Genomic DNA, 26,134 nt, shown 5'->3' with positions numbered 1-26,134 from the left:
TGCTTTTTATTCCATCTAAGTTCATGGGTGCCCCTGAATTCTATTCGTGAGCGTGTTGGGAATTTGTAGATCCCAGGTGCAGAACACTGGAGACAGAGCGAAGCTGCCGATTCTCCCCCGCTCACAGGCACTGGCCGGCCGCAGCGCGCTCTGTGGTGCTCGTGCCTCCGCGCGCTTCTGACTCCAGTGCTGACCGGCCTGCACTGTTGCTGCCACTGGGGGGTATCAGTCACGTAAGTCTAGTCAACAAGGATGCTCTACTTCGATTTCTAAGTGATTTGTAAAAAACCATTAACTGGAACTTAGACTTAAATGTAAAGGCTCCTATAGTTTACAGACAAGAAGAACGGTTAAAAAACTCACATGTTACGAACTGTTTAGCCTCGTAAAGTTAGTCTTTGTTTTAAGGTCAGTGTTACACGATATTAGGCTAATAGCAACCATGAATAAGTTACAAGGTATTTGAATGTCTACAAGTACCTGAATATATTTATATCATGACCCATTTAATGAAGCTGTTGAGCAGTGGTTCTTAATCCTAGCAGAACTAATGTAGCAGAACATCAGAATCCTTGTGGAATTAAAACAAAACAAAACAAATATCTGGGCTCTACCCCCAGAGGCTGTGATCCAGGTGATGGTTGTGGAATCCATCGGGGGAGTTTCCTGAGCTCCACATGTGCAGCCAGGGCTGAACAAGTTATGGTTCTTTGTAGTTCAGTCGTTGCCAGAGGCCACGACTTGCCTGTTGGGGTGGGAGTGCCCTAAACTTCACCCTCTTCCTGGAACACCATTTCTCTCTTTTGCCCTTTGCACAGCCTGGCGCCTCTGCCTGGAATGGCCTCGTGGGATAAATCATGAAGGGCCTGGGATGCTGCAGGTGCTGATGCAGATGCAGGCCCCAGTGTCTCATGAGAGGTGCTCGTGGGACCCACGTGCGTGCTTGCTCAGCTGTGTCTGACCCTTCGCGACCCCACGGACTGTTGCCCGCTGGGCTCCTCTGTCTGTGGAATTCTCCAGGCAAGAGTACTGGAATGGGTTGCCATGCCCTCCTCCCGGGGATCTTTACAACCCAGGGTTCGAATTCATGTCTGACTTACATATGTTCAAATGAGTGTTTTGGAAATATCTTTCCAGTGGCAATGAGGAGAATGGATTGAGTAGGGGCTGACAAAGGCAGAGGAGGACCGGTTACGATACTGTGAAAGCACCAGGAGAGAAAGGATGAGGGACAGGACTTAGGGGATGGATTAAAAAGAGGATCGAGGCAGTACAGTCAACTCTGCCTGGTGGTGTAAGGAACAGAAAAGAGTCAAAGGCCCTTCCCAAGTCCCCGTCTCATTGCTGTGCGGGGCACCAAGCCATGCACTTGAGGAGTTAGGATGAGGAGCAGACTGGAGGGGGGCTGGGGAGCTTGGTTCTGGGTGTGGAGGCTTTGAGGGGAGAGCTGTGCAGCCTCTGTGTGTCACTGTCGCTGCGCATATGTGCTTGGCTTTGGGAGAGATCTGGGTTGGGGTGTAAATCTGAGAGTGGACAGCTTTGGGGTGGTGTTTGTAGTGAGGAGGTAAGATGAGATCATGTTAGAGGCAACCTGGAGAGGTGAGAGGAGATGCTGAAATTGACGTGCAGGGTTCTGCTAAATTTAAAAGGTGAATGGATGAGGCTGGATCTAGAAGAGAAATCGAAGAAGACCTTGTATCTCCTGGTAACCTGGCAGAGAGAGTGCAGTGCAGAGAAAGAGGATGGGCTTTAGACCGAGGTGCTCAGATGCACCTGGCTTCAGATACTACCGAGCTAGACTGCTGATCCACGAGAAGCCTTTTTACCTGAATATTACCTGGATGTGTTCCTTTTCTGTAAAGTAATTTCCAGCACCAAGTGAAAGAGAGCTTCAGAAGTGTTTATTTGGTACTGCAGGTAATCTTGCCCAGATAATCCCATAGGCAGAGGAGCCTGGTGGGCTACCGTCCATGGGGTTGCAAAGAGTCAGCCACGACTGGGTGACTAACACACACACACACCCTGTAGGGTACAAATAAGTGTACATCATAGTTTACCCCCAACTAAGATAACACTGGGCTTTCCTGGTGGCTCAGACGGTAAAGAACCTGCCTGCAATATGGGAGACCTGAGTTCGATACCTTGTTTGGGAAGATCCCCTGGAAGAGGGCATGGCAATCCAGTCCAGTATTCTTGCCTGGAGAATCCCATGGACAGAGGAGCCTGGTGGGCTACAGTCCATGGGGTCGCAAAGAGTTGGACATGACTGAGCGACTAAGCATGGCACAGCACAAGATAACGACCAAATAATTCTGTTAAATATAAAACCACAGGAAACACTTGCCTCTGTTGCTCAGTTCAGTTCAGTCGCTCAGTCGTGTCCGACTCTTTGTGACCCCATGGACCGCAGCACACCAGGCCTCCCTATCCATCCCAACTCCTGGGGTTTACTCAAACTCATATCCATTGAGTCAGTGATGCCATCCAGCCATCTCATCCTCTGTCGTCCCCTTCTCCTCCTGCCTTCCATCTTTCCCAGCATCTGGGTCTTTTCAAATGAGTCAGTTCTTCGTATTAGGTGATCAAAGTATTGGAGCTTCAGCTTCAGCATCAGTCCTTCCAATGAATATTCAGGACTAATTTCCTTTAGGATGGATTGGTTTGATCTCCTTGCAGTCCAAGGGACTCTCAAGAGTCTTTTCCAACACCACAGTTCAAAAGCATCAGTTCTTTGGCGCTCAGCTTTTTTTATAGCCCAACTCTCACCTCCATACATGGCTACTGGGAAAACCATAGCTTTGACTAGATGGACCTTTGTTGGCAAAGTAATGTCTCTGCTTCTTAATAAGCTAACTAAACCCACAGATTTCTGAATTTTCAGGGGTATTTTCAAGATTAGCAGGTACCTGCAGTTGATGTGAGCTATTTATTAATATTCTGCACAGCTCAACTGTAACCTGGATCTGGAATCAGAGTTCAGGAATAGCAGGAGGTCTTACGGCTCATCTTCCAGCCTTTCCAGTTTAAGAGCAGAGATGCTGGGACATCTCCATCCACACCGAGGAGACCCCCACTCTGTTTCTGTCTCACTCTGCCCTGCTTATCTTCCAGTGAGGGGTGGGCTTGACTGAGTTCCCAGAGGTTCTTTCTGTGATCCTTTCACATGTGAGAGGAGGCAGCCTCTCCTGGGAACAGCAAGTAAGTGGAAGGAGACGGATTCATTTCACGGCTACTTGTATCACACTACACCTAGGAGGTTTATAAATAGAACTTAGCACCCAGAGGGCCACTGTGAGACTAAAGTGGAAAAATGATACTTGGATATGAAATGCACTAAGTACTTAGCCCCCGCGTTGTCAGAAGGTTCAATTTCATCTTATTGACTGGGCACTTAGGACTCTGACTGCTAACTACCAATTAAGCAGTTTTCCATGAATATTTATGGCTGCCTTCCCTATTGACTTGATTTCTAGACTGTGAGCACACAGCCCTGCCTGGGAGAGGGGAAGGTGTGGCAGGTAGGTCACTGGTCCCTGATGGCAGAGATGCTCAGGGATGCTGCTGTGCCTGCCCCACACCCTGAGCCTGTCTGGGTCCCGAGCATGGAGGGCCCCAGACATAGGCACCCTCTCTCTAGCTGCCCAGGACATATCTCCTCATTCCCACGTTGAGCCTGGCTTTCTTGTTGGCTGGGTTTATGGGATCCCTGACTTGGCACTTTCTGGCCCAGCCCCTTCTCACAGCAGAACCGTTCTTTCTCATGCCCCAACCTTGGGAGAAAATCTTTAACTTTAGACTCACTGTAACTGTGAGGCTCTGTTTAGAGCCCCAAATGGCCTCACTCTAAGTTTCTGTACCTTTTTTACCTAACTGACTGTTCTGTCGCTAAGTCATGTCCAACTCTTTGCAACCCCATGGACTGCAGCATCCCAGGCTCCCCTATTCTCCACTATCTCCAAGAATTTGCTCAAATTCATGTCCATTGAGTTGGTGATGCTATATAACCATCTCACCTTCTGCTGCCCCCTTCTCCCTTTACCCTCAATCTTTCCCAGCATCAGGATCTTTTCCAATGATTCAGCTCTTCACATCAGGCAGCCAAAGTATTAGAGCTTCACCTTCAGCATTAGGCCTTCCAATGATTATTCAGGGTTGCTTTCCTTTAGGATTGACTGGTTTGATCTTCTTCCTGTCCAAGGGATTCTCAAGAGTCTTCTCCAACACCATAATTCAAAAGCATCAATTCTTCAGCACTCAACCTTCTTTATGGCCCAACTCTCACATCCATACATGATTTCTGGAAAAACTATAGCTTTACCTAACTTTATCTCCATCCTAGCTTATCTCTGTCCCCAAACCTTACTTTTCCCTTCCCATAGAACCTGGTTTTTTTTTCTCCCAAGGTGACTCTGCCCTCTACTTGACTTTTCCTGACTTTCCCACTCTAATGGGGTTTTGAGATTATTTTGTGTTAATATAATTGTGTTTGTATCCCTAGGCATCATATTTCTTTTTTATTGTTGAGTTTTAAAGAAAATATCATACCATATATAGTACTATCAATTTTTTTTTTAGCTGGCATGCTGCTAAGATTCATTTTAATTGTCTTCCTTGCATGTCTCCCAGTTATTAACTCTGTCCATGGTACTGACACAAATGTCTGTGTTGGACGGAAATTCTTGATTAAAAATTCTTTGTATCCCCATTGTCTGGTGCAAATCTTTTTTTCTTTTTTAACCATAGTAGATGGTCTGCACTGTGATGATGGTGTTGAAAATGTAATTACAGACTAGACAGACATAGACAGGCAAGAAACAATAGATTGATTATCCCATTAGTGACTAGACTGTATTCTACTGACACACCTAAATTTTCAGATGATTTGTTACTGGAGTGGGGAATGATGGAGGGGCTTAATGATGTGTGTTCAGAGACAGGGCGTCCTTCCGGCTGGGCGAGGCTCAGGCCGGGCCTTCCCTCCTTCCTGTTTAGCAGCTCCACTGTGTGTCAGGGGCATTAGCAGGTCTTTTCCCACCTCTTCCTGCCTTTCAGGGAGTGCCCAGTCCACGGAAAGAGAGCTGCACCTCTTGGAAGCTTGGGGCCCCTGCAGGGAGCCACCTTCCCATGGATGAGCTCCGGAGACTGAACTGAGGGCAGGAACCACGAAGTTTGGTTTGTGGGCAGTAAATTGTACACCTCTAGGGGGCACCGTAGCCTCAGTCTATGAAGACCACCATCCGTGATAGCCCTTGCTATCATGACACAAACCAGGCACTGGCCAGTTCATCCAAGCCCTGCATCTGAGACTGGCCATCATGGAACTAGGTTCTAATGGGAAAGACAAGGATAGAAGGAGTGCTAAGTAGATAAGGAAAATATTAGTAAACTGTATGCTGAGTGCTAGGAAGGTAGGGTGGTCAGGCAGGGGCTTCTGACCACCCTAAAAGAAGTGATGTTTTAACTGAGGAAGTGGTGCTGTGCCAGCCAGCACTGACACCTGATTCCTGTCTAATGTCTCAAGGCTCGAATTGTTGGAGGGATTCACCAATGGTGCTTGGTTATACACGAAGGTGCTATAATGGTGGTGTAGAGGTGTTACAGAACACCCCAGTGGGAAATTGTCCAGGGTAAGGAAGTCTGTGTTCAAGTTTGCATTTGGTGTCTTGCTAGCTGAGAACTCTGGGAATATCCCTGGGTCTTCCCAAACTTCATTTTTATCCTTGTTAAAAATGAGAAGAGTGGGGGGCTTCCCTGGCAGTCCAGTGGTTAAGACTCCAAGCTTCTACTGCACAGAGCTTGGGTTCAAATCCCTGATTGGGAAACTAAGATCCTGGATGCCGTGGCCCAAAGACAAAATAAAAACACAGCGACATCTTAATATTTATATTATTAAAATGGATTTTCTAAAATGAGAAGACTGATACCCAGTAGTCTTGTGAGTCCCAAACAGAAGACTCTTGAGAGTCCCTTGGACTGCAAGGAGATCCAACCAGTCCATCCTAAAGGAAGTCAGTCCTGAATATTCATGGGAAGGACTGATGAAGCTGAAACTCCAAATCTTTGGCCACCTGAGGTGAAGAGCTGACTCATTTGAAAAGATCCTGATGCTGGGAAAGATTGAAGGCAGGAAGAGAAGGGGACGACAGAGGATGAGATGGCTGGATGGCATCACTGACTCTATGGACATGAGTTTGAGTAAACTTCGGGAGTTGGTGATGAACAGGGAGGCCTGGCGTGCTGCAGTCCATGGGGTCGCAAAGAGTCTGCGACTGAGCGACTGAACTGACTGAAGCAAGGGATAGCGTGGCTAAATGTAAATTGGTGGTGGTAATTAATTACAATGAAAAGTAGTAATGTGTGAGTGGCCGTAAGGCAGACTCTGAGTACCAGGCACTAAGAGTTGTGAGATCAAAGAAGAGAAAATCAGTTTGAACTGAAATAGCTTCAAGCAGATATAAAGTAGGAAGGAAAAAGAAAGCCCCATGTGGCTTGAACGGAGTGAACAAAGAGAAGCGTGGTATGTGATAAAGCTGGAAAGAGAGATGCTGGTTCATGGAGAGTATTGAACATGATTCCGGAGCTGGGATCTTAGAGGGCAGAGGTGTTCCACTGGACGGCTTAAAGCAGGGGGTGAGGTTTGACCCCATATTCACTGCAAAAGGTCATCTAAGGAGGATGTGTTGATATTACAGGAGGATGACAGCAAGGGTTAGACAGCTGTTATTGTATGCTTGTTAGAGATGATGGCTGGGTCTCACAGGTCCAGAGAACAGAGCAGAGTGTCTTGGGAGGTGAATTCAGTGAGACACACTGGCTTGAGGGAAGGGGAGGAATCCACAGTGACTCCCAGGTTTCTGGATGAAGTGGGCGAGTGCAGGCTGGTGCCCCTTACACGGAGAAGGCTTGGGTGGGGGAACAGGGAGTGATGGAGAGTCTTTGGCGCTAGGAATCCTGCAGGTTCAAGGTTAAAGCTAATGCCTGTTCTCTAGGAGCTCTCAGTTCAGCGACTGGCATGTGGTCACGTGGTGGCAATTAGAGAGGGGTTCCAGGGCGAGGGTACTGATGTCACACACGTCCAGGGGCATGCTGCCCTCATTGTCACAGCCAGGCGGTGTATCTGGAGCTCTTCTGGGGCTTCCCTCAGTTGGAGACAGCTGAAGCAGTGCTTCCTGATGGTTCTGTGCCTGTTGCTGGTGGGGAGGCCAAGGATGATGGTTTCTTCTCTGCAGAAAGCCCAAACAAGACCACACTTCAGCATGATGTCCCCAAAGTCCCTGCAGTGCCTCCCTGGCCGATCAGTGCTCTGTAGTGGGGACCTCAGGTGCCTTGACATCCACCTTTCCCCACCCCACTTCCCCCCGCCCAGGGGGCCCCCACCCAGATATGGGGATGGAGAAGAGGCTGGCCTTGCTCGGGGAGCTCCAGGTGCTGCAGTGGTTTGGTGGGAAATTTTTACTGGAAGAGCAGAAGGTTGAGCAGCAATTAAGTCTTGCCTCTCAGGTGTCCAAGACGGGGATGCAGTGTGAGCCCCGGGGGATGGGAGGTGGACTTGTTGGTTGCTGGTGTTTGCGTGAGAGCTGGAGAGCGGCTGGTTCTCAACCTGGGAGTCCTGTGCTCCTGCCTGATGCCCAGGCCTTCAGGGGTGTTTCCTGCCTTCCTGGAGGCAACCTGGGCCTGAGTCACAGCTGGTGTTTCAGGGTGTGAAATGCCGTGGCTGTGGGTTAGTTTTTCTAAATATAGGCAGAACTCACTTTACTGCCCTTCGATGTATTGTGCTTCACAGGCCTTTTTTAAAAAACAAACAAACTGAAGGTTTGTTTCAACCCTGTGCCAAGCAAGTCTATCAGCTCCATTTTTTCCCCACAGCATTTACTCCAAGTCTCTGTGTCACATTTTGGTAATTCTTGCAATATTTCAAACTTTTTCACACTATTTCTATTTGTGATGATGATCTGTGATCAGTGATATTTGAGGTTATGTTGTTACTGTTATGGGTGCTACCAGCCACACCAATGTAAGGGCGTGAACGTAACTGATAAATGTCTTGTATGTTCTGACTGTTCAACCAGCTAGTTGTTCCCCTATCTTTCCCCGCCTCCTCATACCTTCCTGTTTTCTGAGACACAATATTGAAATTGGGCCAGTTGATAACCCTACATTGGATTCTAAGTGTTCAAGTGAAAGGAAGAGTCCATCCATGCAGCAAACTTCATTGTTGTTTTATTTTAAGAAATTGCCACAGCCACCCCCACCATAAGCAACCACCACTCTGATCAGTCAGCAGTAAAACCCCCAATAACCAAAAGACTGCAACTGGCTAAAGGCCAAGAGAGTGCTTAGCATTTTTTTTCAAAATAAAATGTTTTTAAATTAAAGTATGTGCTTTTTTTTTTTTTTTTTTTTTAGGCATAATATTCTTATGTACCTTCTGGGCCTCCTCTTTACTACCTGAGCCACCTGGGAAACCCCTTAATAAACTACATTATAGAGTAAATGTAACTTATCTCCACCAGAAAACCAAAAAATTCACATGACTTGCTTTATTGCAATATTCTCTTTATTGGGATAGTGGCTTGATTGTGGTTGTCTGGAAATGAACCTGCAGTATCTCCAAGGTGTGCCTGTAAAGGGAACCTCACCTGGCTCAGGAGAAAAGGATTTCTTGAAAAGCAAGGAGGCCCAAGTAGTAGGCTAAGTCATGTCTGTAATTGGGCTGAACGGATGGAGCCATACATCGGTTGTGTTTTTGAAGGACGTCGGGTAGAATTCCATACTTATAAATATCTCCCCCACAGCCAACCCTAAGTAATGGAAAATTGCAACTGAGAGCTTTTCCCCACCCATACTCCCTCTTACAATTTTGATCATGGAATCATCAAATGTCAGAGACAGATTAAATCACTAGGGGAGTCCCAAGCTGCAACTGTGTATTTGACAAGATGAAAAGACAGAGGTCCAAAGAAAAGAAGTGACCCAAAGTCACACAGCAAGTAAAATGACCATGCAGGGCCTGACATCAGTGTGAGGTGAGATGGGACACTGCCTTACAAGCAGCACAAAGCAGATGCTGTGAGACTTTAGAAGGTAGAGAAATAATTGCCTGCTGGGATGCCTGAGATGGGTTAGACTTTGGACGTGGGTCAGGCTTCGGGAGAAGGGTGTAAGTTGCAGGTGATTTCCGGCAGAGTGAGAACCATCAGTGGCAGTGGTGGGAAAGTGCGCAGTTGCAGAGGCTGGCACGTCGCTCATCTTGGCTGGACTGCGATACCCTCACCTTATACAAAATGTAGACATCGTTTCATATAGCCTTGCAGCAAATCTGTAAGATGGTAATGTGGTTAAGGCTCACAAAGAGCCTGCCGATAGCAGAGCCAGAACTCAGACAAGATCCTTAGACCGAAGGCCCAGTGTTCTGTCCTTAGCACCACAGTTTGCCCACGCTTGTCAGAGGTTTTAGTGTTGAGGTGTGCATTGTGATGGGGTTCAACCATTCAACTAAGGACTTTGGACTTGATTCTGTAAGTGATGGGTAGTTACCTTGATTTGAGTGGGGAAAGCACGCTTAGAGCTGTGCTTTAGACACTCAATCTGGCAGGAGTGTTAGGATGAATTAGAGACCTAGGTGGTCCCTACATCTAGGTGACCACTTAGAAGAGCATGAGCGTGGTTGGAGATCAAAGTCGTAAGAGACTGGACTGAGATAGTCTGAGGGTCAAAGAAGTAAACTACCTTGTCCAAAGCCAGACAGCTAACCAGTGGGTGTGAGGTTCAAAATCAGGTGGTTTTTCCTGCCCATATTCTGGTCCTGGGCTCTCTAGCTGAGACGGAAGCAAAGCTAATGTGTGTAGAACAAAGTGAGGGTGCTCTTGCCCATCATCCCCAAGGTCAACTTATGGGTGATTACAAATAGTGTATGATATATATGTCCCCCTTCCTCTGGGTCATAAAATAGGGTATGTGGGGTTTGTAAGTCTTTCTCAGAACTCCTTTCTTTCTCCCCCTTTCAGATCTGTTGAAATGTATGAAGGAAGTTGGGCTGTTTCCATGCCATCCCTCACATTTATCCCTAATTTGGGCTCAGACCCTTGCCAACAGGGTCCTTGGAAGGCGAGAGCGCTTTTCTGTGGCCAGCGACTGACCAGGGCCTTTGCTTTGCAGAGATGAGAAGAACCAGTCCATCATAGTCAGTGGGGAGTCTGGAGCTGGCAAGACGGTGTCGGCCAAGTATGCCATGCGCTACTTCACCACGGTCAGTGGCTCAGCCAGTGACACCAACATCGAAGAGAAGGTCCTGGCGTCCAGTCCCATCATGGAGGTAAAGCCGTCCAAATGTCCTTAGCCTCCTTGTCTGGAGTTCCTTCTGCTGGCGGTAAGACTGCTGAGTGTCCAGCCTCATGTGGTCAGCATTCTTACCTCTTCCCAAGAACCTGTTGTCCACTGTTGAGGGAAATTTTTCAAAGGTGCCCCTAAAACCACAGATTTGGGAATTTCCTGACCTGGAAGCCCAGGTCCCCGGTATTGGATAGAAGGTCCTCTTCATGTCTTCCTGTCCCTTGACTTTGCCCGACAGTGTCATGACAGTCCTTCCCCGTCTACCGCCAGCTCTGCCGTGTCCTGTCCCCTCCTGCCATCCTGTGTCAGCAAATCAGTGTCCCACCGAATCCTTCCCACGCGGTGAGGCCCCACTGAATCAGGAGGGAAGTTCCCATGGGGTGAGGAGGCCTGGATAAAAGATCCCCCCTCCTTTCCCAAAAATGTTTGGACTTTGTCTTCTGCGGGGAGAAAGAGTCAAACGCTATGTGACAACATATAATTTGTTGAAGAGTCTCAGAAAATTGTTCCCTGAGTTGGCATGAACTGGCCAGGGCAGGTCCAGTCTCTGTCTTCACCACCTGCACCTCCCACACGGTGGCCTCAGAGCGGCCGATGCAAGTGAGGGGTCAGAGAGATTTCTGAAACTTAGGTCTCACTATAGCGAGCCATGCTACAGGGATGGAACTCCATTTCTCTTTTCCCCCCTTTCCTCTGTAAAAGTTTCCTTCTGATGGAGTTGAGCTAAATGGCTGCACTGTCCCTGGGCCAGCTTTGATTTCCTGCCTCCGAAGCTGAGGCCCTTCACTATTGCCTGGGCTGCAGTAGGCCCTTCTGTCAGCCCCGAAGAGCCCCTTGGTTTTAGTGAGAGGAAATTCAGTTGAAGCCGAAAATTGCCAAAATAGCGTCAGGTTTCTCCACCTAGCCTTGAGCCCATCAGGTGAGGCACAAGGCATCAGTGTGCTTGGTCCTTCAGATTATGTTGGAGCTGGGGGAACAAGACCCCGGCTGGACCTTCTCCAGCCCCTCTCGCTCCCTCTGCCTTTACCAACTGCAGGAGTAGATTCTGAGTCTTGAATCACAGGGGCTCATCAGTTAACCAAGCAAACTCTTCTACCTGGAGAATCCAGGCCTGGATTCCTGCCTGGAGAATCTCATGGACAGAGGAGCCTGCTGGGCTACAGTCCATAGGTTTGCAAAGAGTTGGACATGACTGAAGCGACTTAGTATGCTTGTAGACAAAAGCAAGTTTCAGTATCTGTTCTTATATGATTTGGGAAATGGTCAATAAAGCTGAAGGCATTTTTACCAAACAGATTAGAAACGGGAAAAAAAAAAAAAAAAAAACAAACCTTTTATTTGATTGCAGTTGTTCTTAAACTTGACTGTGCATCAGAATCTCCTGGAGAATTTGTAAGAGCTGATAGCTGGGCATTACTCCCAGAGTTTCTGATTCAGAAGGCCTGGGGAATCTACATTTATTTTAAGTTCCTTGGTGATCCTAATGCTGCTGGTCTCAGTCCCACACCCATTGGGAAACATTTATCAAATAAATGTTAAGAAGGTAGGAAGGATTCACTGGAAAATATGAAAGAAAAGGAAATAATCCCCACTGATCCCACAGCCTGCTGATAATTGTTCAATATTTTGGTATATTTCCTTCCAGCTTTTTCACTGACTATTATATTAATAGGATTAGCCATGTCCCTTTATCATTTAGCTTCTTATGAACTCATTGGCTACAGACATACATTGATAGATGGCTTTACCATTATTTAACTCCCTGTTGTCAGACATTTAGTTTGTAGCCTGTTTGCTCACAGCATTTGTTTAAAGTCTCAAGGTGGTGGCCTGGCCATGGGCTGGATCTGGGAGGTGGTCGTGGAGGTGAGTCCGTGCCTCCTCCTTGGCTGTCTCCTGCACTTACCTGGTGGCAGCTAGGCCAGCACTCTGCAGTTAGCATCAGGAATCCTCTCAGGCGAGCATGGAACCAGGATTTCAGCTTTTCCTTTGAGTTTCAAAATTTCAAATTTCAAAATTACTACTATGAAATTCAGTATGTAGTAGTAAGATTGCCAAGACACAGAGTGCCTGTTCTTTTGGAAGTAAAGTAAGTAGTGATTCTGTACAAAACAGAGAAGGGAAGAAACCCTTTTGATCCCTGGAGGTTCTTATTAGCCAGGATGGGGGAACTTCATGAAGACAGACCGCCTCATAATCAAACAGGTACAAGACCCAGGCAGGATGATTTTTTTTTTTTTTTTTTTTTACTAATAAAAATTTCTAAAAATAAACCCTCCTCCCTCCTCCCTCTCCATACCATCCCTCTGAGTCGTCCCAGTGCACCAGCCCCAAGCATCCAGCATCGTGCATTGAACCTGGACTGGCATCTCGTTTCATACATGACATTTCACATGTTTCAATGCCATTCTCCCAAATCTTCCCACCCTCTCCCTCTCCCACAGAGTCCATAAGCCTGTTCTATACATCAGTGTCTCTTTTGCTGTCTCGTATACAGGGTTATCGTTACCATCTTTCTAAATTCCATATATATGCGTTAGTATACTGTATTGGTGTTTGTCCTTCTGGCTTACTTCACTCTGTATAATAGGCTCCAGTTTCATCCACCTCATTAGAACTGATTCAAATGTATTCTTTTTAATGGCTGAGTAATACTCCATTGTGTATATGTACCACAGCTTTCTTATCCATTCATCTGCTGATGGACATCTAGGTTGCTTCCATGTCCTGGCTATTATAAACAGTGCTGCGATGAACATTGGGGTACACGTGTCTCTTTCCCTTCTGGTTTCCTCAGTGTGTATGCCCAGCAGTGGGATTGCTGGATCATAAGGCAGTTCTATTTCCAGTTTTTTAAGGAATCTCCACACTGTTCTCCATAGTGGCTGTACTAGTTTGCATTCCCACCAACAGTGTAAGAGGGTTCCCTTTTCTCCACACCCTCTCCAGCATTTATTATTTGTAGACTTTTGGATCGCAGCCATTCTGACTGGTGTGAAATGGTATCTCATAGTGGTTTTGATTTGCATTTCTCTGATAATGAGTGATGTTGAGCATCTTTTCATGTGTTTGTTAGCCATCTGTATGTCTTCTTTGGAGAAATGTCTATTTAGATCTTTGGTCCATTTTTTGATTGGGTCATTTATTTTTCTAGAGTTGAGCTGTAGGAGTTGCTTGTATATTTTTGAGATTAGTTGTTTGTCGGTTGCTTCATTTGCTATTATTTTCTCCCATTCTGAAGGCTGTCTTTTCACCTTGCTAATAGTTTCCTTTGATGTGCAGAAGCTTTTAAGTTTAATTAGGTCCCATTTGTTTATTTTTACTTTTATTTCCAATATTCTGGGAGGTGGGTCATAGAGGATCCTGCTGTGATGTATGTCAGAGAGTGTTTTGCCTATGTTCTCCTCTAGGAGTTTTATAGTTTCTGGTCTTACGTTGAGATCTTTAATCCATTTTGAGTTTATTTTTGTATATGGTGTTAGAAAGTGTTCTAGTTTCATTCTTTTACAAGTGGTTGACCAGATTTCCCAGCACCACTTGTTAAAGAGATTTTTTTTTTTATTTTGTTGTGGTAAAACGTACATAATAGAAAAATTAACAACCACTGAAGTGTACATTTGATTGGCACTAATACACGCTCAGTGTTGTGCACCATCCACCACCACCGTGCATTCCCAGGATGTTTTCACCATCCAGACAGAAACCCTGTGCCCATTGAACAGTAATGTCCTGTTCTGCCCTCTGCTCTGGTAACCTCAGTTCTAATTTCTGTCCCCACGACGTTGCCTCTTCTGTGTCTCGCATGCAAGTGGAATCATGGACCTCACTTCTTCTGTGGGGGCTGATTTCGCTGATTCCGTAGCATTCCCAAGGCTCACCCCTGTTGCAGCGCAGGGCTGGTTTCGCTGATTCCGTAGTGTTCCCAAGGCTCACCCCTGTTGCAGCGCAGGGCTGATTTCACTGATTCCGTAGCGCTCCCAAGGCTCACCCCTGTTGCAGCGCACATCAGTACTTTGTCTCCGTTTTTGTGGCTGCGTAACATCTTGTTGCACGTATGTACCACGTTTTTGTCTATTCCTCTGTTGATGGATAGTTGGGTTGTTTCCACTTTATTGGCCAGTGTGAATAATGCTGCCATGAACACTGGGGTGAACCTAACTGTTGGGGCCCCTGCCTTGGGAATGCTTTTTAAATGACTGTGATCTGAAGTGATCTGATGTTTCCAGTGTCTGTTACAGCCTGAGCAGGCTGGTGGGCTGCTGGGCAGGCATGGAAGGAATGTGAGAGCAAGAGGAGGAAGGGTGTGTCCATGAACCAGCCTAGTCTTGCATGATGTCATGTGAACAAATGCTACAGTGGTTTGGGTGCAAAACGTTAAATTTCTACAGTTAAGCAGATTGCTACTTTGGAAATCATGTGAATAAACCCAGAGGGCTCATTCTATCAGCTGTGGAATTTTGTTATCATAGAGGCTATCCCTTGGGCTATTATTAAGTGTTACCTTTGAGAGAAATATTGGATATGCACATGGAAAGGAAGAATTGTTGCCTGGAAGAACTCAAGGTAGAATCAGAGTGACGCCAAGCAGAGAAAAAGCAGATTCTGTTACTAGCCAAACCCAACTTGTTGCAAGTTCAGAGTCTTAACTTGGGCCCCGGTGCCAGGAAGCTCAGTCATCTTCATGGCTCCTCAGAGGAATACAGCCAATACAAGGCATGTTTTAATCAGGGCACTGCTGATTACTGATGACGTCCTGGGGAAGGATGGCACCTCCCAACGAAGCAATCAGTTATGGTCATGTCATCACCTCGTTATTTCTGCAGCCCAGCCGCTGCAGACGCCTCCTGGGGAGACCCAGAGCTGCGGGCTGTCTGAGGCGCTGGAATTCCCAGTGGGCTGCATTAGGTGGCAGTCGTTTGAATTAAAGTCGAGTTGCGAGTGGGTTGGGATTGACTGGGCTGGATTCGGATGATCTATTGTCAGCTTCAGAGCTCTTTGACCCCATTCTGTGTAAGAGCTTGTCAGCAGCCCAGGAGCGACTGGTTCACAAGTCTGCGCTGATTAGAAGGGCACTGCTAATCAAGAGACTGAGGGAGCAGGGACAGACCCAGCCCCAGCCCAGAGGGGTCACATGGCTTCTTGGGGTGACTGGAGTCTGCAGGCATACAACTCCAGGAGCTGCAGAGACTCCCCTTGTCCTGGAGAAAGAAAGGGGGCTAAATCGACAGAAATGAAAACCAGTTGTGACGTAATTTTCAGGATATGACTTTTTTTTTTTTAAGCTAAAGAAACAAGGTCTATGACTATTAACCTATTCATACCAGGATCTGCCCCATCACACCTTCCTGACTCCCTGTCCTCTTGTTTCCTCTCATGTTTCAACACACTGTAGCCATTCCTCACGTGTTAGGTCCCTCACACGCCCCTCTGTCCCTTTGCCCATGCTATATTTATAAATAAAATCCCCTTTCCTTCTCCTCTGGTGAAATTATACTCACCCTTTAAGATTCGCTTCACACTTCCACTTCTTAAAGCCTTTCCCATTCTGCTGGCATTGGCTAAATTTCTCCCTTCTCTGTTTCCACCCTAGTTGATATGCGTCTCCTTATTGTGCAGTCCCAATCATATTGAAGTGATTGGTTCCAGTCCATATTTGTTTTCCTACATATTTGTATATGCAAAAATCAGAGGGTGGTTCTATCACATATCAGATCAGATCAGTCACTCAGTCCGATTCTTTGCAACCCCATGAATCGCAGCACGCCAGACCTCCCTGTCCATCACCAACTCCTGGAGTTCACTGAGACTCACGTCCATCGAGTCAGTGATGCCATCCAGCCATCTCATCCTCTGTCGTCCCCTTCTCCTCCTGCCCCCAATCCCTCCCAGCATCAGAGTCTTTTTCCAATGAGTCAACTCTTTACATGAGGTGGCCAAAGTACTGGAGTTTCAGCTTTCGCATCATTCCTTCCAAAGAAATCCCAGGGCTGATCTCCTTCAGAATGGACTGGTTGGATCTCCTTGCAGTCCAAGGGACTCTCAAGAGTCTTCTCCAACACCACAGTTCAAAAGCATCAATTCTTCGGCGCTCAGCCTTCTTCACAGTCCAACTGTCACATCCATACATGACCACAGGAAAAACCATAGCCTTGACTAGATGGACCTTTGTTGGCAAACTAATGTCTCTGCTTTTGAATATGCTATCTAGATTGGTCATAACTTTCCTTCCAAGGAGTAAGCGTCTTTTAATTTCATGGCTGCAGTCACCATCTGTAGTGATTTTGGAGCCCAAAAAATAAAGTCTGACACTGTTTCCACTGTTTCCCCATCTATTTCCCATGAAGTGATGGGACCAGATGCCATGATCTTTGTTTTCTGAATATTGAGCTTTAAGCCAACTTTTTCACTCTCCACTTTCACTTTCATCAAGAGGCTTTTGAGTTCCTCTTCACTTTCTGCCATAAGGGTGGTGTCATCTGCATATCTGAGGTTATTGATATTTCTCCCGGCAATCTTGATTCCAGCTTGTGTTTCTTCCAGTCCAGCTTTTCTCATGATGTACTCTGTGTATAAGTTAAATAAACAGGGTGACAATATACAGCCTTGACGAACTCCTTTTCCTATTTGGAACCAGTGTGTTGTTCCATGTCTAGTTCTAACTGTTGCTTCCTGACCTGCATACAAATTTCTCAAGAAGCAGATCAGGTGGTCTGGTATTCCCATCTCTTTCAGAATTTTCCACAGTTTATTGTGATCCACACAGTCAAAGGCTTTGGCATAGTCAAGAAAGCAGAAATAGATGTTTTTCTGGAACTCTCTTGCTTTTTCCATGATCCACTGGATGTTGGCAATTTGATCTCTGGTTCCTCTGCCTTTTCTAAATCCAGCTTGAACATCAGGAAGTTCACGGTTCACATATTGCTGAAGCCTGGCTTGGAGAATTTTGAGCATTACTTTACTAGCGTGTGAGATGAGTGCAATTGTGCAGTAGTTTGAGCATTCTTTGGCATTGCCTTTCTCTGGGATTGGAATGAAAACTGACCTTTTCCAGTCCTGTGGCCAGTGCTGAGTTTTCCAAATTTGCTGGCATATTGAGTGCAGCACTTTCACAGCATCATCTTTCAGGATTTGGAATAGCTCAACTGGAATTCCATCACCTCCACTAGCTTTGTTCGTAGTGATGCTTTCTAAGGCCCACTTGACTTCACATTCCAGGATGTCTGGCTCTAGGTCAGTGATCACACCATCGTGATTATCTGGGTAGTGAAGATCTTTTTTGTACAGTTCTTCTGTGTATTCTTGCCATCTCTTCTTAATATCTTCTGCTTCTGTTAGGTCCATACCATTTCTGTCCTTTATCGAGCTCATCTTTGCATGAAATGTCCCTTTGGTATCTCTGATTTTCTTGAAGAGATCCCTAGTCTTTCCCATTCTTAAATTGAAGAAAGTAGGGAAAACCACTAGACCATTTAGGTATGACCTAAATCAAATCCCTTATGATTATACAGTGGAAGTGAGAAATAGATTTAAGGGCCTAGATCTGATAGATAGAGTGCCTCATGAACTATGGAATGAGGTTTGTGACATTGTACAGGAGACAGGGATCAAGACCATCCCCATGGAAAAGAAATGCAAAAAAGCAAAATGGCTGTCTGGGGAGGCCTTACAAATAGCTATGAAAAGAAGAGAAGCAAAAAGCAAAGGAGAAAAGGAAAGATATAAGCATCTATCACATATAAGTGGTACCATATTCTATTAACCATTTTGCAACTTGCTTTTCACTCAGTACTCTCTTTATTTACCCATGCATTATGTTCTAATTTGCTTAGTTTAACAGCTTCATAGCATCCCATTGTATGAATAGTCCACATTTTATCTGTTTCTCCGATTGGTAGACATTAAGGTTGTATTCTATTGTTACACATATTCTGCATTAAACATTGTTTTGCACACCTGCTTGTACAGTTATTACAGTTTCTCTCGGTAATATCTAGAAGTACAGTTGCTGGATTCTTGGGTCCTTATATATTCAATTTTACTAGATATGCCCAGTTGTTCTTAAGAATGGCTGTTGCAGTTTACATTTGGACCAGCAGTGTATATATGAGAGTTCCTCTTTCCTCACCATTTCATAGTATCAAAGTTCTTCAGGTAGTGCCACCCTGGACTGTCATCTTTGTCTACATTTCTCTGATTTCCACTGAGGTTGAGTATCTGATGTTTACTGGTCATGTGACTTTCTTCCATGAACTCCCTGCATATGTCATTTGTTCATTTTTCAAATTTTAACTGTATCATGTCTGTGTCTTTTGTTGCACTGTAGACTCAGAGATAATCAAAGTCGGAGTTTTTATCATGTGTAACAACTGGTCTCACTTTCCTCATGCATCGAAATGTTTTCTAAGTCAATACAATAGCAATAAATCTAGCAGGTGTTTAACAGATAAAGAACAATGTTCAAGTCCTTCACACATGCACAGAAGTTAGAAGTTCTTCATGCCTGGAGTGGAGTTTATGGGTTTGGTAGTAATAATACAAACAACCGCTTCCCTTCATGGGTACCGTTATATACTTTCAAAGTACTTGTAGATCCATTGTATCGATTCTCAAAGTAGCCTTGTGAGGTAAGGAGGATAGGCTGGCAGTGATCTTTAGACTGTAGGCAAGCTTTCCTGAAGCTGTCCTAAGGAGTGATCTCAGATGTGGTGAAGGTTCATCTGCCGGGAAGAGAACATTCTTGTTGCCATTTTACAAATGATGAAATTTGAAATTTTTGAAATTGAGATTTGTGTTTTCTTTGGTTGGAGGTAGACAGTCCTTTAGAGTTTTACAGAAGCCGGCCTTTGCTGATTGCATCCTCCTGATGTTAACATGTTCCTTTGTCTTCTGTATGTCCCATAAAAGGGTGCTAAAATTGAAAGGCTTGGTTAGATTTAGGTTTGTTTGTTTTAAAAACCAAGAACCCTTTATTGCTGATGGTGGGTGTTCCCATCAAGATGTACAGAATGCCTAGCTAGACATCTTTTGGTGAAGTCAGCAGCCGTTGCTTATGCCTAGATTAGTTAATTCATTAGGAGTTACAGAATGGAGATGTTCACATTCTATTTTTCCTCCCACATTTATCAGTGGGAGTGAGTCTAGGAAGAGAAGCTTCTCACTAACTAGTTACCCTGATAGAGTTTACACAGGAAAGTTAGGGTGGATTTTTGCTTCCTTATTGACTGCTTATCAGAGTAATGAGTTGGTTCCCTGCCATCCTCTGAAAGGCTTTCTCCTCCTTTCTTAGGAAAAGATAAATGTGATGATTCATGTCTTAGTCTTTATCCTTTGATTTGACCTGACTGTTTGAGATGTGAGAAGTCACCCACACGGGTGGCAGCTCCTGTCTGGCGGTGAGTAGTTTGGACAAGGACCGTGAAACCAGGTGGAGTGAACACGGACTGTGGATTTGTATCTTGGTGTTGGCACTTCCCTGCCATGTGACCCCCAGCACACTGCTTACCTTTTTTGAGCCCAAGTTTTCACAAAAATATGAGGGAACTCAATAATACCCATCTCCTGGGATTCTTGCCTGGATTCAGGGAAAGTGAAGGGAGCGCAGCCCAGGACCTGGTTCATGATGGAGGCCTGGGAAATGGTCATTTTTCCCTGTATGTTGGGGAATGCAGCCCTCCTGCCACTTTTCCAACAGAATTGGCTTCCTGAAGTCTGACAGTGGCCTGGCCCTTGGTGCCTTGAAGGATCGGGGCGCGCTCTCAGGGTGGGGTGGAGAGTGGCCCTCACATGCACATTCCAGGTAGGAAAAGGAAGAAGAGAAGAAGGTCAGGGAGGTGCACCTTCCAGCTGTCTAGTCCCCTTTAAAGAGACCCTCAGTCAACTCATCATGCTCACTGGCCTTCCTTAGGAGTAAAGGAAAATGAAGTTCTGTTTTCTTTTCCTCGAACCATTGTCATCTCAATAACAAGTTCTAGAAGGAAGGAGGAGGGAGGGAATAGAGATGCTGCCAGGAGCATTCAATCCTGAAACTTAGGAAAACCCACCCTGTCTTGCACACCTTTGTCTTTTCTGCACAGGCCATCGGGAATGCTAAAACCACCCGCAACGACAACAGCAGCCGTTTCGGGAAGTACATTCAGATCGGCTTTGACAAGAGGTACCGCATCATCGGGGCCAACATGAGGACCTACCTGCTGGAGAAGTCCAGGGTGGTCTTTCAGGTGAGCCGCGTGACTGCACTTTTTGTACTTTTTCCCGGGGTTGGTGCTTCCTTGGTCCATGTTGCACCCCCTGTGCCCAAAGAACATCTCGTCTTCTGAACCTGGACTTGGATAGACTTGTGCTTTTGGCCTTCCTTCTTCCTTTTTTTATTAATAAGTTTTCATTTATAGGTATCAGACCTGAAAAATCTTTTATCCCATATTCATATGTTTCAATGGGTATTGTGTTTAGATTCAGTCAGCAAAGATGTATTGTCTGTTATGTGCTAGCCCTCTGCTAGGCATCAAAGAGAAGACAGTCATGTTCCTTGTGGACTTCAGAGTCTTGTGATCTGGGCAGTGTCATATAGGGTCTATGGGTTTCCTCTTTCACCAGGAAACTCACTTGGTTATATTAAAAAAAAAAAAAAAGGTATTTGACCATTTTCTTAGTTTCCTTTACAAATAGATGGAATTCTCGCTTCTCACGTGCCTCACGTGACTCGGTTCTTCTTTGCTCACCTTGGGTTCCCTCCTTCCGAATAGTCTTTGGCCTCTCGGGGACCATCCTCCTCCTGCACCCTGGCCTCCAGTGGTGGTCGGTGCAGCTCACAACCCCGAGTGTGGTTCCCTCCACCCCGCAGGGTTGGTGGGACCGCCCCATTTGCGGACCACTGCAGTTTCACTGCGACAGCACAGACAGCCTGCTGGGCTGGGTATGGGTGAGACGTGCTCTGACCGTGGCTATGGCTAGACTCCTCGTGGGTTTTTTCCTCTTCCTTGCCGTCTGCACTCAGGCTTCCTGAAGCCCGTGTCCCCACCGCCCACCACCCCCACTCTGCCTGTGTAAGGCAGGTCTGGCCCCGATGTCTGCTGTAAGTCCCGTCTCATTGTGGACCTTTCCCCTTGCCGTCCCAGCCTGATGATTGCAGGGGCAGAGCTTCTCTTAGTGCCAAGCCTCTCAGGGGCGAGAGGGAGGCCGCACCAGGGAAGTGACAGTCTTCCCAGCGTGAGCTAGGCAGCGCAGTGGCCTGAGCCAGCGCCGACCCATGGGGCTGTCCCTGGTGAAACCGCAGGGATGCTCTGTGAGGGAGAAAGAGAGACCACGCCTTGTTTTGCATAAGTCCAGAGGTAAACATCTTCTGGTTGGCAGAAGGGCCCCATAACAGTGAATGCAGATTCCGGAGGTAGGAGTTGAAGGTGGCAGAGGTGTGAAGGAAAGATCTTGACCTCTGTCCCCCAGAGCACCCTGGAATTCGAACAGGGCAGGGGACAGTCTTGGGGTCCCTGCCCCTCACACTGAGCAACTGTGTTTTCTCCTCCAGGCAGACGACGAGAGGAATTACCACATCTTTTACCAGCTCTGTGCGGCTGCCAGTCTTCCGGAATTTAAGGAGCTGGCACTAAGTAAGTGAAAGGGGTGCTGCCCGTCCTGGGGGGCTGGGTCCTGCGGCAGCAGGGGGTGCTTCTGGGGGCTCTGCTCAGGGTCCTCCATCCTGGGGTTCTCAGCTCCGCCTCTCGGGGGGCCCAGCCTCAGACCTCTGTGAGTTTCATGCCCCCAGAGAATGAGAGGAAAAGAGGCCGGGGGTGGCACAGTATTGCGCAAAGCCTCAACGAATTAACATTCATTATTGTTTTGGAAAGTATGTTTCACTCGAGACACCATGAGAAACGTGTCCCCACCACGAGGATGTAGAGATTTAGGTAACGCATGCCGCTTAAGTGTAGCCCAGCCGCTCTTAAGTCACATTTGAGGATTGAGACAAAGAAAAAGAAAGAAAGGGGTGAGGCTAAATCAGAGGTAAGACAGGCATGGCTCCAGAGGCGCGTCGGAGAATCCCGGGCCTCCCTGTGGAAGGTGAGGTAGGGGGTGCTGAGAGAAGTTTCCCTGCACCCGGAGCCCCAGCCGGACCACAGCGCGGGGTCCTCCCCGCAGGCAGGCAGCTTGTGCATACCCGCTCCGCAGCGCTCGGGCCGGGATGGAGCAGCTGGAGCAGGAGGCCAGCGGGAGCTTGCTGCTGCCCTCAGATAGGAGGACAGCTTTCCGGTGGGTCCCCCTCACCCTGCATTTCTGCTGCTGCTGTTTGCTGAGGGGCCTTGATGTGAACCTAGCGGAGCTGAGAAAGTGAACACGTTAGTCACTCAGTCGTGTCCGACTCTGCGACTCCATGGACTGTAGCCCACCAGGCTCCACTGTCCATGTCCTCCATTCTGCAGGCCAGAATACGGGAGTGGGTTGCCATGCCCTCCTCTGGGGGATCTTCCCAACCCAAGACTTGAACCCAGGTCTCCCACACTGCAGGCAAACTGTTTACCGTCTGAGCCACCAGGGATGCCCTGTTGGAGCTGAGAGCCAGCCAAGGCAAGAAGGGCGAGCAGGCTTTAGTTCTCCACGCCACACCCATGCAGCCCCTCTCCTTGGGCCTGGAGCCCTCCCCCAACTATATGCATGGCCTTAGCTCTGAGTATTGACTGACTCCTGCTGCTGAGTCCTCCAAGCCAACTCCTGATGGGTTTGTGTGCTGAGGGCAAGCCTCAGGCCGCGCAGCTTGCCTGGCCTGGCCTGTCATCTGTGTTCTGGGAGGTGTGGGTAGGTTCAGGACTAGCAGATGGGGTACAGAGCTGGATGTCTAGACAGGGGTTAGCTGGCTGTTGTGCAGCTGTTAGAGACGTAGACGTCTGAGCCTTGGCGGTCGCAGAGCCAAATCATTGCCACCATAAGGGCCCAGGACCAGATCCACCTCTGGCCTCTCCAGCTGAGGCTCCCAGGAGGTAGAATACATCAGGTAGGTCAAGCCTGGGTCTGGCCTGTTCGCTCTCTGTTCTACTTGGCTGGTAGCAGTCAGTGCCCGTGTCGTGTGCTTTAGCACCAGTTCCTTCATTCATCGAACCCTATGCAGGTGAGTTTGAGCCTGGGGATGTACTGTTGAATCAGACATTGTGGGTCCTTCCCTTGCTTAGCTTACAATACAGAGTGAGAAGGGTATGCTAAGGGGTGGGTCACAGCTGCTCAGGGACAGTCAGTCTAAGTTGGACTCCAAAGGAGGAAGCCTTGGATGACATGCTTGACACTGGATTTGTGCCTTGCTCGAGCTGCTCGGTGCTTGCACATTCTCCCCAGTGGTTGTAAACTCCTTGGAGAAGGAGTGAACGTTACCAGCCTTGTTTGATGGGTTCTGCCGTGAGCTGGCTGCTTGGGGCTCTGATGTTGGCTCGCACTCACAGGGCCCAGGAAGGCAGGCCATGAAAGGCTGACACCATCCTCCCCCACTCCTTCCCACGGGCCCTGCGGGACCTCTCAGAGCCAACCTGCGGGGGACGAAGACTTTTTTCTAGGGCTAATTTTATAGAAAATGAATGAATACTGGCAAGACCCATCTGGCTGTATTTGGACCATTTTATTCCAAATGTAACTTTAATAGGAAAGAAATCATCGTGTTTTTTCTTTTCCCCACTTACAGGAGAGCATTGAGGTGAGAAATGACTTTTCTTTATTCCGTGTTTCAGCAAGGTGCAAGCTCCTTAGGCCCCTGGCTGGAGAGTTCAATAACTACCCAATTGGATTAGTTTCTTGCTTTCTTACCTGCCTGTGCCCTCCGAGAGCATCTTGGAGTGGCGTGAAGAGCCTTTGATAAGCTCTCACGCTCAGGCACGCGGCTGTCTTCTGCCTTGAGGGTGGATTGGCTGTGAGCCCTGAAGCTTGACATTTTTAGTTCCACTGATAACCCTGGTTGAGTGGATGCAAACATCAGATAAAAGAAGGACTAGCCAGTGGCTTCTGGTGAATATTCAGACATCCCTCACCTTCCTCCCCCTTTTCTTCACTTAAACTGTTGTTCAAATGCAGAGATCTCTGTAAGACCCCTTGGCCCTGCAGGAGTTCTGTGCATTTGTCTGAGGACGGAGTGGACAACAGATGTGCAGACAGCCAGCCACACTTTCCTTTGCCCTGTTGTTGGTGGTTTGTTGTATTAAAATGACCTCAGGGTGAGATTTTTAAAAAAAAATACAATTAATAGTGTGTTCGAGTATGAATGCGTGCATGCAGGCATGTCTTACTCTTTGCGAGCCTATGGACTGTAGCTCACCAGGCTCCTCTGTCCATAGGATTCTCCAGGCAAGAATACTGGCGTGGGTTGCCATGCCCTCCTCCAGGGGATCTTCCCAACCCAGGGATCGAACCCACGTCTCTTATATCACCTGAATTGGCAGGCGGGTTCTTTACCTCTAGTGCCACCTGAGAAGCCTTAGCATATGCATAAATGCTGGTTAAAAGAGGTAGAGTGGACTCACATTCCTGTCACACAGTCAGGAATGAATCCTTTCTTCTTCTTTTATTTCCATGGCTATATTGATACAGTTTTATAAGCACCCTCTCTTGCCTTGCACCAGTCGGAGTACAGCCTCCCCAGGTGAAGTACAAGCCCTGGGCCATGGTCTTGATGGTCCATTGTTCTCATCACTGGCTTCATGACCCCTTTGTACACTGGTTTGATCCACTGAACCAGTTAATAGGGGATTCCATGGTGTTTGTCTCCTTGGAAATTCTAAGTAAAGAGAGAGACCCAAACTAGAGGACAAGAGACCCGTCTCTGGGATGGGATGATTGGCTTCCTGGGCCTAAAAGTAGAGCTGAGATGCAGGCAGGCTAAGTAAATAGGGACTTCAGCCTGTTGGGATGTCTGTCTATGAAGAGAGTCTGGGGTGTGATGTTAACAGAGGTGATTGCAGCCTTAAAGCAGAGGGAAGGAAGACAGTTATTTTGATTGTACTAGAGAATGCTGTGATTGGCCAGGGTACCCTTGCAGTGATGAACCTCAGTGGGAGGAAGTTACCCTGCAGGGCCTGTGAGTTTGGGAACTCAAAGCCAGGAAGGGTGGAGTGGTCTGTCTGACTTGGAATGTGAGACGGTGGGGCCCTGGCTGCTGACAATGACAGGTGTTTGATTCTGAAAATGCCTCCTTCCCTCCAGTGTGACAGTTTAGTGTTCTTGGAGTCTCAGACAACTCTAGTGCATCAGCTGATACTTTTGATAATGAGTTAGGTTGTATCTATGTCTAAGCAATGGGATGTCATAGATAACCATCTCCTTAGCAGGGTGATCAAGGAATGGGCTGCCAGGCCTGGCCAAACCCTGGGTGAGCCTGCCCCTTAAAACCCTATGGCACTCAGTTTGCCTGTCTGGAAAATGGGAGTAAATATACATTTGGCCATCCATATCTGCAGTTTCTACTTCTGTGGATTCAGCGAACTGAAATTCGACCCACAGTTGTAGAGAGCTGACTGTACTACACCATTTTATATAAGTTTTAGTTGCTCAGTTGTGTCTGACTCTTTGTGACGTCATGGACTGTAGCCTGCCAGGCTCCTCTGTCCATAGGATTCTCCAGGCAAGAATACTAGAGTGTTTTGCCATTCCCTTCTCCAAGGGATCTTCCCGACCGAGGGAGCAAACCTGGGTCTCCCACACTGCAGGCAGATCCTTTACTGTCCGAGCCACTGGGGAAGCTCTATTTTGTATAGGGGACTTCAGCGTCTGTAGATTTTGGTATCTGGGGGGGGGTCCTGGAACCAACCCCCTATGGATACACAGGGACGACTGTATT

The 26,134-nt window shown here is 47.2% G+C and overlaps 1 protein-coding gene across 5 annotated transcripts in view; it reads left to right on the top strand.

Moving 5' to 3' along the window:
• MYO5B (myosin VB) overlaps positions 1–26,134 on the top strand; it is a 335,372-nt gene that overhangs the window by 182,308 nt on the left and 126,930 nt on the right. For all 5 annotated transcript variants that reach the window (XM_061400147.1, XM_061400145.1, XM_061400148.1 and 2 more), the window contains exons 5-7: positions 10,159–10,315; positions 20,406–20,549; positions 21,854–21,935. In XM_061400147.1, the coding sequence (XP_061256131.1) occupies positions 10,159–10,315; positions 20,406–20,549; positions 21,854–21,935 (383 nt within the window). The remainder of the gene's footprint in view (positions 1–10,158; positions 10,316–20,405; positions 20,550–21,853; positions 21,936–26,134) is intronic.

This window comes from Bos javanicus, chromosome 24 (genome assembly GCF_032452875.1).
Source record: "Bos javanicus breed banteng chromosome 24, ARS-OSU_banteng_1.0, whole genome shotgun sequence".
Lineage (NCBI taxonomy): Eukaryota > Metazoa > Chordata > Mammalia > Artiodactyla > Bovidae > Bos > Bos javanicus.
Note: the sequence above shows the minus strand (reverse complement) of the source record. Positions and strands in the feature narration are given on the sequence as shown.